The sequence below is a fragment of the Rhynchophorus ferrugineus genome, unplaced genomic scaffold, assembly GCF_030347505.1.
Source record: "Rhynchophorus ferrugineus isolate W39M unplaced genomic scaffold, kcgeb_rfMv2 rfM3, whole genome shotgun sequence".
Classification (NCBI taxonomy): domain Eukaryota; kingdom Metazoa; phylum Arthropoda; class Insecta; order Coleoptera; family Curculionidae; genus Rhynchophorus; species Rhynchophorus ferrugineus.
Genome location: NW_027472582.1, coordinates 66,203,882 through 66,216,022, shown reverse-complemented (window position 1 = coordinate 66,216,022; position 12,141 = coordinate 66,203,882). Strand labels below are relative to the sequence as shown.

Below are 12,141 nucleotides of genomic sequence, written 5' to 3'. Positions count from 1 at the left end.
AAGCAAGTCAGTGAAAACGATGGCAAAAATCCATCCATCCACCGTATTCTCCAGATCTGGCCTCCAGCGACTACTTCCTGTTCTCAGGTCTCAAAAGAATGCTCGCTGGGATAAAATTTCGTCGAATAAATAGAGGATCGCCGAAACTGAGGCCTATTTTGAAGCAAAGAACAAATCGTACTACAAATATGGTATCGAAAAGATGGAGGGTCGGTATAATCAGTGTATCACCTTTGTAAAGATTTATATTGAATAAAAAAATTGCCAAATAAATGTGTTTTACTACGGTAGGCCGGGGACTTTTCAGTTGACCTGTTACAGTATAACTATGTAGTGATTTTGACTCAGAAAAGAATTTATTCGTAAAATGATTAAAGTAAATGCACTTTAAATTCATCAGTTTGTTTTATTCCGGATAAAATTCCGAATATAACATGGTGGTTATAAAAAATCCAAATTATCTGACCATTTTTACTCATTGAAGTACGAAGGTTTCCTATTATATTTCGGTATTGTATTATTCGCATATTATCATACGATAACTGACGAATCATACGAAAGAAGCTCATTACCAAACTTTTCATCAATATTTTAAAAATTAATTACTGTTTGTGTTTATTACAGTAACTTTTAAAATGTTTTAATAGAATAGCGAACATTCTTGAGCGATATTTTTTTCAAATCTTTTGACAGGGATTCATTCATCATCGATGATTCTAATTAATATTTTCGGTCCATGATATACTTCATAAATTTTATTTAGAATCTGTTATTGTAGAAATTGATACTGTGCATGAGCTGATATTACAAGAAGGCTACGTTATTTATTATGAAATTCCTCGGGTATTAACATTCAAAGACGTAATAGTTAATAGTCCAGATTTAGCATCCTTTAGAAAAAGTTGCTTTGACATGTAGTTTTAACACATCCACTATCACTCATATTTGCTTTTACTATCATCAAAGTTATTCACTTCTCAACCACCTTTCAAGCAATTATATATATATATATATATATATATATATATATATATATATATATATATATATATATATATATATATATATATATATATATATATATATATATATATATATATATATATATATATTAATGAACTTGTTTTCTGATAAAGCTTTTATTTTGTGTATTTGAACGTAACTGGCTATCCGCTATTATTTTGGCATATTTTATTTTTGTGTTTTCAGTACTATTTTTAGGGTGTATGCAAGTTTTTGCGGCTTTTTATTAAAAATAGAGCTTTAATTCAATGACAATATGCAATTCAAAATATTTAAATTATTTTCTATTGGAAATTATAATATTATCCTATCTCCAAAACAATTTACAAAAATCACCATCAAAGGAATATCTCAATTTTGAGCTTAAAATTGTATCAAGCTCATTTTCGATAACATCAAATGAAGTAAACCGTACTTCGGTAAGGGAACCCTCATCCATCAACACAAGATGTAATCAGGCGAGACTAAGTCTGGAGTATACTGTTAGTGAAATAGAATGTACCATTTTCAAATAGTTTTTTGAACTAATACATTCTTATAATGGTGCATATAACTCCTTTGTTCATCATCAATTGCAATGTGATGTAAAAATTACCTGTTTAAGGAGCTTTAAGGAGCTCTTAATGCTTCTGAACTTCAACTTGTAACTATTCATATACTGACTTTTTAATATTTCCTCTTAGGACTTTTAAATAACCGAAAATAGCTGTTTAATAGGTACTCAACTACTGAAATTTTTTGTATTTGACAGTCAGCACTGCTATAATTTTTTCTTTTTCGCATTTTCATGGTTTTTTTGAACGTCTTGTATCCTCTACGCCAAAACGAGCATTTTTGAAGTAACGAAACCAACCTCTGAAAATGGTTTCAAAAAATGTTTTAAAGGTTTCATAAATTTCACAGGCTAACGTTGAAACAGATTTTTGGAATAATTTTAATTAATATCTGTGTTATTTGGTGTTATTTGGCCTGATATTCATAAATCGTATTTCGAGACAATGACAAGTATTAAGCTAAAGCGGGCTTCCATATCATTATAAGTTTGTGACTCCTAAAATGATAAGTCCCTAATATGATAGGCAATTTTAAAATTCTTTGTTATATGATGAGCATTAAAAACCACTTTTTGTAAAACTGTCTGGACTATTTTCGTGAAATCTGAGGTCATATGAGTGAAGAATAAGGGAAACGTTTTCTTAGAATATAAGAAGAAAGACAAATGAAGGAATCATCGAATATCAACATGATGGATGATTATTGTTGAACTTAGAACATAGACACAGAAAATGCATCATGTCAGGGAGATAAAGAAATACGAAAAAAGAAGAGATAAGAGATAAGAAAGTAGACAAGTAATATTCAAATTTTGTGATTATTTTTATATATTAGATTATTCTTATTTTTAGATATTTATAATCGAATTCATATTGTGGGATGACATTGCGAAAAAGTTCAATCACTCAAATATACCGAAGATTTATGTTAATTATTTGAAAACGTTTTTATACCCATTTTGTTGAGCTGTACTTTTAATAAGAATACAGTGATATTATATAATTCCTTTTTAATTAAAATAATAACGTAAATCTATATATGGAAAAATTAGTTGCCATTGTGAGCAATTTTTAAAAATAGAGCCATCAGTTTTTAAATTTCTGGTAATTTACAAATACGTATTAGTTTCACATATTCATATTTCAATTTATTAAGGAAAAAATTTCATTATGTTGATCATATTACGAGGAAAAAATAGTAATAATTTATTTTATCAGTGTCATCAATATAGTCGAAGTGAACACGCCTTACTGTTTAGTTAATGAATGATAGAATAATGGCCAGTTATGTCCTATATTTCATAAATTTACACTTTTACAATCAACACACAAATAAATTGTTCTGTAATAAAATAAATCCAATAGTTTTATGAAATATACGTAGATAATACCCATTAAACTATTCCTCCCCTCCTCCGGTAGCTAACTTAAAAATGCTTATTAAACATAGTCTGACTTGTTGCAGTCACCTTCATTCAAATTTTCACGCAAAGCCTCGTCGTCGTACTCGTTGAAACTGGAGCCGCCCGGCAAGCAGAAGTTCAAGCAGAAGAGGAAGCCGCTCAGTACACCAGCGTCGCCGTCGAGGGCCTCCAGAGAGCCGCAATGCACCTGCATGACGGCCGAACAATATGCTCGTCTTCGCGCTCAAGATCCTCGATATAGAGGTACAAATTTAGGTTTTATTTTTAATTAGCAATAAATTTGTGTATTTCAGATACACAGAACAGTAGAAGATAATCTTAAAGATATTTTATATAAAACATTTATTTAAACAAACATGTATTTAGTAATAAGGCGTTGAGTCTCCATTTGCTTTTGTAACAGCTACAATTCTTAGTAGAAGAGTATCTGAATAATTTCTGACGGAATATTGTCCCATTCTCGTACCAAAACACCCGCCCATTTCTTCAATTATGTTAGATTCAACAGGTCAATTGAAAAGTCCCCGGCCTGACACATAGATAGCGCTACTAGAATTTAACCCTCAAAAGATGCGTGTATAAATTGGACAGCTGTCGGATCATTAGTTTGTGAATTATATCATTTTCAGTGAAGCAACTTTTGTTATTGTGAAAAAAAAATGGATAAAAAGGAATTTCGCGTGTTGATAAAATATTGCTTTTTGAAGGAAAAAAATACAGTTGAAGGAAAAACTTGGCTTGATGCCGATTTGTATGCTAGGAATGGTATGCTAAGTTTAGAGGTGGCGAAATGAGCACCGAAGAGCGTGAACGCAGTGGACGCCCAAAAGAGGTTGTTACCGACGAAAACATTAAAAGTATCCACAAAATGATTTTGAATGACCGTAAATTGAAATTGAATTAAATAGCAGACACTCTAAAGATATCAACTGAACATGTACATCATATAATTCAGGAATATTTGGGTATGAGAATGCTCTATGCAAAGTGGGTGCCGCGCGAGCTCACTTTTGAAGAAGATCAACGACGAGTTGATACTTCGGAGCAGTATTTTAAGATGATCAAGCATAATGAACCCGAGTTTTTGTGTCGATATGTGACAATGGATGAAACATGGCTCCATCGTTTCACTTCGATGTCCAATCGACAGTCATCCAAAGCGTGGGAAAACGCATCAGTCGGCTGGCAAGGTTATGACGTCTATATTTTGGGATGCGCATGGAATAATTTTCATTGACTACCTTGAAAAATGAAGTACCATCAACAGCAACTATTACATAGCGTTATTGAATCGTTTAAAGGACGAAATCGCCGAAAATCGGCCGCATTTGAAGAAAAAGAAAGTGCTGCTTCACCAAGACAATGCATCGTGTCACAAGTCAGTGAAAACGATGGCAAAAATCCATCCATCCACCGTGTTCTCCAGATCTGACCCCCAGCAACTATTTCCTATTCTCAAATCTCAAAACAATGCTCTCTGGGAAGAAATTTTCGTCGAATGAAGACGTGATCGCCGAAACTGAGGCCTATTTTGAAGCAAAGGACAAATCATATTACAAAAATGGTATGGAAAAGTTGGAGGATCACTATAATCAGTGTATCGGCCTTGAAAGAAATTATGTTAATAAAAAAAAACTAATTTTGCCAAAAAAATGTGTTTTACTATGGTAGGTCGAGGGCTTTTCAATTGACCTTACTCCTCACTATCTGCTCTTGAATTCTTCATAACGCTTCGGTTATGTTGAGGTCTGGCGATGGTGCTGGACATCTAGTGCAAGATGTTTGATGATATTCTGATTCGAATGTTCCTGAATCAATCTTTGAAATTCGATTTATGTTAGTAATGGTCGACCCTGTTTTCAAATGTCTTTGTAAGCCAACATTCTAAGTTGATGCGACAACATTGCTGGTGTCATAAATTTTGATAACGTGCATGTCTTATTGGATAAACTGTACAAGACTTGGCATGTCGTGTTTATGTCGTGGCATGTAACCTGAGCATTATATGCGCGTCGCATTACAGTGCCTAGTTAACTTTTTGGGAGTTTTTGTCATTTCAAATTTAGAAATTATGTTTGTTTATGTAAATGTAACCAAAAGTTTCAAAACTGCAAAATTCATAAATAATCATGATTGCGAAAATTAGGGTCCACAACTTGTAAGAGTAGTCAGTTTCGATCTGAAGAAATGTGTGTAGTGAAGTGTTATTTGGGACCAGCAGGTTTTATGGATATGGTGGGGAATAAGGGGCCTTAGATTATTGCCGAGATGCATCTGTTGGCATGAGTAGAATTATTTTAGGATAATTGTATTTAGCTTAAGCTTGCGATCTTTGTGATCGATGTTTATTATTTCGCCAGGGTATTTCTTCTTAATTTTATTGAAATCAGCAATTCTAGATAGCTGAAAATAATAGTTAAAGCTTAGTTATTTCCTCCTATTTTTTAACGTAGATAGTCAGTATGCTTCAGACGACTAGTTATTGTGATAATATTTATGCCAAGGTCAGTAAAATTACTTTTCAACTTCAACATCAACACGTTTTATAACGTTACTGGGCTAGAAAATTAACAGTAACGTTAATGTTGTTGTTAACACTAATACATCTGGAGTTATATTAATTGTGTATGTCTTAAAGTCTAATATTTCTATATTTGCGTTCTTAATTATTCGGAAATTGATACCTTTTTGGTTTGGATTTTAGATTGACTAACTTTTATAAAGCATTCTATATCTTTTCTCATACAATTTCTTTATAGTTGAGGTCAGGTTTTGATTTTATGGGTATTATGTTTTAATATAATAATAATAATAATAATAATAATATATAAATAAAATAAATGTAAAATGAGATATATCAAATACTAGGGAATCTGACAAAGAATGTTGCGAACATGGGCTTTTATTTGAATAAAATAATATATTTCAACAATAAAGCAAAGATGTATTACATTAAATATAATCCAATAAGGAGATTAGCCACAGTATGAAATGAAATTTGTTCTACATTTTCTTGCAGACAGTATCAACTAATTGATGTAGACACGTTCAATTAACAGGAGAAAATCTTTCTTTAAATTTCTCTGATTATTTAATAGCTCTTTCAATTCATTTTTTTTCAATTTTTACGTTTTAAATAATGTCTTTAAAGGATTTATATCTAGAAACGGTAATAAAACTAAATAACTAAAACTCCTTACAGAATATTTTAGTATCAATATTAAGTTATATTTATCTGACATTACTGTTTTTAGATATTTACTCTATATACTGCGTTACAGATATAGATGCTCGTTGGATGCGATTAATTTATCCTAACCAGTCTTTTCTAAATTTTGCAGTTTGAATATATGTATCATTGTGGCATCTTTAAGAGTAATTAGTCCATAATTATATTCTTTTGGATCGAATAGATTCAGCATAATGTATCTTGTTAACAGTTTTATTCTGCGAAAGAAATTCACGAATAATAAACAATGCTTTTTATGCCCTATTATTTTTTAATCACAGTGGTGTGTCATTTGTTATTTTTAATCAATTAATTGCATGTCCATTTTGATGGATAATATTTCCGTGTATTTTCTAAGCTCTTAGTGCTTTAGTATTAATTTTATGTATTAAAATTTAAAAGATTTTGAGCGCAATTATAAATCAATTACGATGAACGATTTGCCAGAAAACATGGAGGGGCATTAACAATCTTCAGACTAAAAATTTACGGTTTTACCATAAAAATATGTCTCATTATTGTTGAATATGGCGTTAATTATTCTATTTTTGAATATTTTTTTTGTAATTTAATTTCGGTAACATTAATTATCTATTTTTTAACGAATATTATTAAAATCATTAATTATGTAGCACATACATTATCTAAAGTTATAATTAATAATACGTTTCAGGTTCCTCAACTTTGCCAAGAAGTACAAGAGTTTCTGATACAGAGGGCAGGACCACCGATAAAATAACTGCTGCGACCTCATCTACTAGCCTCTATGATAACGTTGCCAATACACAAACTGGAGTTACACAAGGTTGAATTAAATCGATTTGTTCTTATAATCAGTTTCGTTGTTAAATGGTAATTTCGTTTAGGTGGGAAAGGAACCCAAAGAGAGGGAAGCCAGACTAGACAAACACGTGATCGCGGAGTACAGCCGCAATCAGATACTAGTACCATGACTACCAATACATCTACCGCTCCAAAGACTGTAACCGCGTCTGTTGGAACTGAAAATAATATAGGATCAAAGGTTGGTGCTCAATTAATTGCATTATTAAATGTTCACAGGACATTTACTTTCCAGTTTCATTAATTATTTATTTTATTAGATCTTCATAAAAGTTGAAATCACTAATATGTACTCATATCAGAATTATAGTGGTGATAAAATCATCCTTGACTGTTCTTATAACCAATTTCTCTTTATTTCCTCTCCCCCTCTCTCTTCCGCCCGCACATACACATGTACATATTAATAGTTTTGGTACTGTTTAGATCATACTTTATTAAGTTGCAATATAGTGAAAATTTTGTTCATAAATACGTTAATTAACCTACCTGATGAATCGAGACTACAGGGAAGTGAACAAAATGTAGTATATGGTAAATTGTAGTACATTTGCTAATTCTATGGTTATGCTATTATTAACTTGTTAATTTGTTGTGAACATTTGATTAAACTGAGAAAAAAATAATAAAACACTAATTTTTTTATTTATTAATAAAGAAGTTAATAAATTATATCGAATCTGAGACGACAAATTGAGTTTATTAATATATATTAGTACCATTAAGTAGTATACTGTATATCAGTGGTACAAAATTAATTCGAAAATTCAATAGGGTAGACTAATTTTCTAAGCTATAATGACAGATTATATAAAATTATATAAACATTATATAATTACATGATTATGTAAATATCAAGTATCAGTCTGACACTGTTTAGGGTGTGCTAAAATTGTATTTATCCATACATATCATTATTCTTAGTGGTGATTGAAAAATATGTTATATATCAATAATATGAATAATATAAATTATAAATAAAATATAAATTTGTTCAACATAATAAGTATATATTGATATCAGTTAGATCATATTTTCAGTTCATTTTCAACTTTCAATATCTTTAAACGACTCAAAATATTGGTAATTGTAATAACATTTTGATGAGTTGTTTTTCAAAGAGAAATAATGCCTCTAGCTAAATTTACTTCTCAACCAAATAAGACCAGTAAAAACGTCAAACATAACTGAACTGAATTGAGATTAAATGAATGGATGAATTTAAGTCTTTGCTTAACTAGCAAATCATATACTGCCTTCTATTCACTTCCCCGTAATCTTACTTATGACTTTATCTAACGTTAGCCTTGTTCTTCCTACTTTATACATTTTTAATACTCATATTGTTTTCACAGGTTAGCCAAACCGAAACCCAATCGCAGACAATCGAATCCCAGAAGTCAGAGAGTACGCAGGCGGGAGGGGCCATGCCTCCAACCACAAAATCATCGTCGACTTCCACTAGACCACCGCTACGAGAAAATTTGCACCACGTGTTGACAAACACAAAATCGATAGATTACTCGGAAATCGATATGATCAGGGACGCGGAATTCCGCGCTACCCACCAATCGAATAATTTAAGCAATACTCTTCAGAATAAGAGGAACAAGTCAAAGAGTACCGAAGATATGAATAGGTATGTTTGGCGCATACTCTTGCGCTTATTGGTTTGCATTATATATCAAATGTCATTAAAACAAAAACGTCAAAGTTGGTTTATATTTCTTACTGATACCGAACACAAGAGTTATGTCTAACACACTGTTCTTTATATTCTTTTGTAAATGTTCATAATTAATAGTGTTATGATACACGTTTGCTATTTTATGCATACTGTCAATGGCTTATTCAGTTGTAGTCATCATTAAATATATTATGTTTCAACAAAATGTATGTAATCATTAATATAATAGTATTCATAAATTAACACATACGAAATATGACGTTTTGTAAGCTGTAACCTTCAAATGATCTCATGTCATTCGCACTATTAATGTTTAAAGGTACAGTAGTTTTAGTAGAACAATTTTTACTACACTATTGAATAGCCTGTTAATGAACAAAGTTTTATAGATACTTATTTAGAGCTGTGTTATTAATCGTGTTAAATTAATAATCAAGTCAGTGATGATCAATCAAGGTTTCAACAAGCTTTATTGATGTATTTCACGTGTTCCTCTTACATATATTAAACAAGAAAAAAACTATTTTTATAAACTAACAATAATATGCTAACATTTTAAAATATTCATAATTTATGATGTTATGATGACCGTTAACTAATTTTGATATATAATTTTTAATGAGTAATTTAATTATACTAATATTATTAAATACAATATGCTTCAGTAAAATTTATGTAATTTTTAATAGTAAACTAAAACACGCGTTTCTTTACCGTGTAGTGGTCTTTTATTATGCTATAGTACTTCTACTTCAATTAATACTGTTACTTTTTTTAGTTTTCAATTTGTTAATATTCAATGCCTCTCTCGTTAATTCTACTGTCTATCATTTAGAGTGTCAGGATACATCTGTTCTCAAAGAATAGAACTGAAATTTGGTAGAAAATATATTTGCTCCATTGAGATTTTTCTTTCAGGGAAAATGGAATAAGCTTGGATAGTAACACATTAAAACGAATGCTGAAACCAATGCCTAGTCAGGAAAGTCCAGTCACATCTCCTGAACTGGGCCGACGTAGATACCATTATTATAATACTCATCATCAGCCACGTCAGACCAATAGCAATGGTCGTCACTCCGAAACCGAATCTTCCCATCCCCACTCCAGATCTTCCATGGCTCAAGGACTAAAGTTTTCAGGATCCAGGTACATCAACACAATAGTATTGTCTCACGCCTAACATATGTCAATTACAGGTCGTCCCATGAAATCGGCAGAGGTTATCCGGGACGTGGATTATATTTGGAATTAGAACGCGGTGCTGCTGGAGATATATCTCCACCCTCAGATAATATTATATTTGATAATCAATGTTACGCTACGACTCCTAGTTCTAGCAACGGCAATTCTGATCCAGAACAATCGTCTCAGCATTACGGGAGGAGACATTTCCGTCATCAGGTAGCAAATAGAACTTTTGATAACAGTAAGAATTTGAATAATCGATCGAAATGTTTTAGAATTCAAACATTACCCCGACTCCGGGTTCTCCTACGAGTAGACTTCTATTAGAGTACGAACTGCACCTTAGAAATACGTTAGCCAAAGGAATGGATGCCGAAAGTTATAGTCTTCACACGTTCGAAGCTTTGTTATCTCAGAGCATGGAAAATTTAGGTGAGGCACTGAAGATCTAACACTAAAATACATATTTTATAGATACATTATGTGTTCAAAAGTTGTCGGTCTGGCCTATAGTCCTAGCTTCAGAGATTACTATTTTAGATTCTTGATATCACTTTCTATGATGTTAATCGGTGTTTTATGGTAGGTCGTTGTACATTCATTCGACGAACATATAAAAAATGTGAATCATTTAAATGTAAACCTTACCTTACGAATTACATAAATGTATATGTTGCATTTATTAATTTTGATTATGTTCTTTCAATGTGAATTGTTTACCATTTTTTTGATTATAATATGATATTTATGATTATATCAATACAATATTTTTTGTCAATTTGGTACTATGTATTTGTGGGATATATATATATATATATATATATATATATATATATATATATATATATATATATATATATATATATATATATATATATATATATATATATTTACAAAAAGTACATTTACTACAAACTAGAACATTTTATATAAGTAGAAATACGAATAATGATTTTGAAACATGATAACGTTCACTCAAACCGTACAAAATCCATAAAAATAACCAGAAACGCCTAAACCGGTTTAAGGTTCTATTCTATTTATCTTATTTACCAAAAATTGGCCATTACAATAGCCCTTTGGTTTATTTGATTTGGACTGGTTAGATGCAGCATATCCATTCTTATGATGTATATATAAATTGATTGACTGGTTCCATTAACACAAGGCGAATTAATTTTTGATACAGTTTTGTAATTCTGCTAGAAGGAAAAAAATAATGGCTGTCAATATACGACACATATACATTTATTTATATATACTTATACAATATGATATTTATATGACATTTACATGATATTTATATAAAATTTCTATGACATTTATATGATATTTACATAATATGTATATTTGTTTACAATATGTGTTTAAGTACCATCATTTTAGAGCTCTAACACAAATATACTAATTTTAAAGCTTTGTCGTGATGTTATTAGTTTGAATTCTTAGTGTACTAATATATTAACAATAATAAATTACTGTTACAGAATTTGCTGAAAGTCTTCCTGGTTCTACCCAAAGAAGTCCATATCCTTCTAGAAAAAGTAAGTAACACAAGGTTGTGAATTTTTATGACTATATAATGAATATAATGTGATTTTTTCTGTTAGTAATGTTAAAAAATAAAAAAACACCTTTCTAATCACCGGTTGTACTATATCTATGGGTCTATGGAATTTATTTATTTATTTATTTATGTTTTGCAAAATTGCAAAATGTCTTTCCTTGTCTTTTGTTTAAGTGTTTTCGAATTTTGGATTTTATTTTTAAGTATTTCACGTACGGTACTAGTACTTGTGTGGTCTTAGTACAGATTGAAGTTTTAAAAATATGTCTAAATGTGCTAAAGTAAATGAATTCATAAAACTAAATGAATAATAGAATTTATTAGTTCAGCATTACTACATTAATACTAAAATGTTCTATAGGATTCACACAGACACGTCAGTGCATTTTTTGATGTCATATCCTGTACAGTGCATTATTTCTCTGAATTTATGTTAGTTCTGGATATACTACATTGAGTAATTACTTGGATTAAATTCTAGAGAGGATGATGATTGCTGAAACATATATTCATGTTCTCTAAAGTCGTCGTATAAGTTGATCTTCTGTTGTCTTGTTAATTTTTTTTTGGAAATATTTTCGTGGCTCTTGTTGAAACTTTGATAACTGAATTATAGTCGTTCTGTT

The 12,141-nt window shown here is 30.6% G+C and overlaps 1 protein-coding gene across 3 annotated transcripts in view; it reads left to right on the top strand.

The window, feature by feature from the left end:
- The window catches only part of sif (guanine nucleotide exchange factor still life), a 293,884-nt gene that overhangs the window by 7,789 nt on the left and 273,954 nt on the right, over positions 1 to 12,141 (top strand). For 2 of the 3 annotated variants that reach the window (XM_076399197.1, XM_076399196.1), the window contains exons 5-12: positions 3,043 to 3,244; positions 6,904 to 7,035; positions 7,097 to 7,254; positions 8,429 to 8,712; positions 9,679 to 9,909; positions 9,960 to 10,164; positions 10,224 to 10,380; positions 11,436 to 11,492. In XM_076399197.1, the coding sequence (XP_076255312.1) occupies positions 3,043 to 3,244; positions 6,904 to 7,035; positions 7,097 to 7,254; positions 8,429 to 8,712; positions 9,679 to 9,909; positions 9,960 to 10,164; positions 10,224 to 10,380; positions 11,436 to 11,492 (1,426 nt within the window). Of the gene's footprint in view, positions 1 to 3,027; positions 3,245 to 6,903; positions 7,036 to 7,096; positions 7,255 to 8,428; positions 8,713 to 9,678; positions 9,910 to 9,959; positions 10,165 to 10,223; positions 10,381 to 11,435; positions 11,493 to 12,141 lie in introns of all 3 variants that reach the window. The other variant, XM_076399195.1, reaches the window with a different exon arrangement.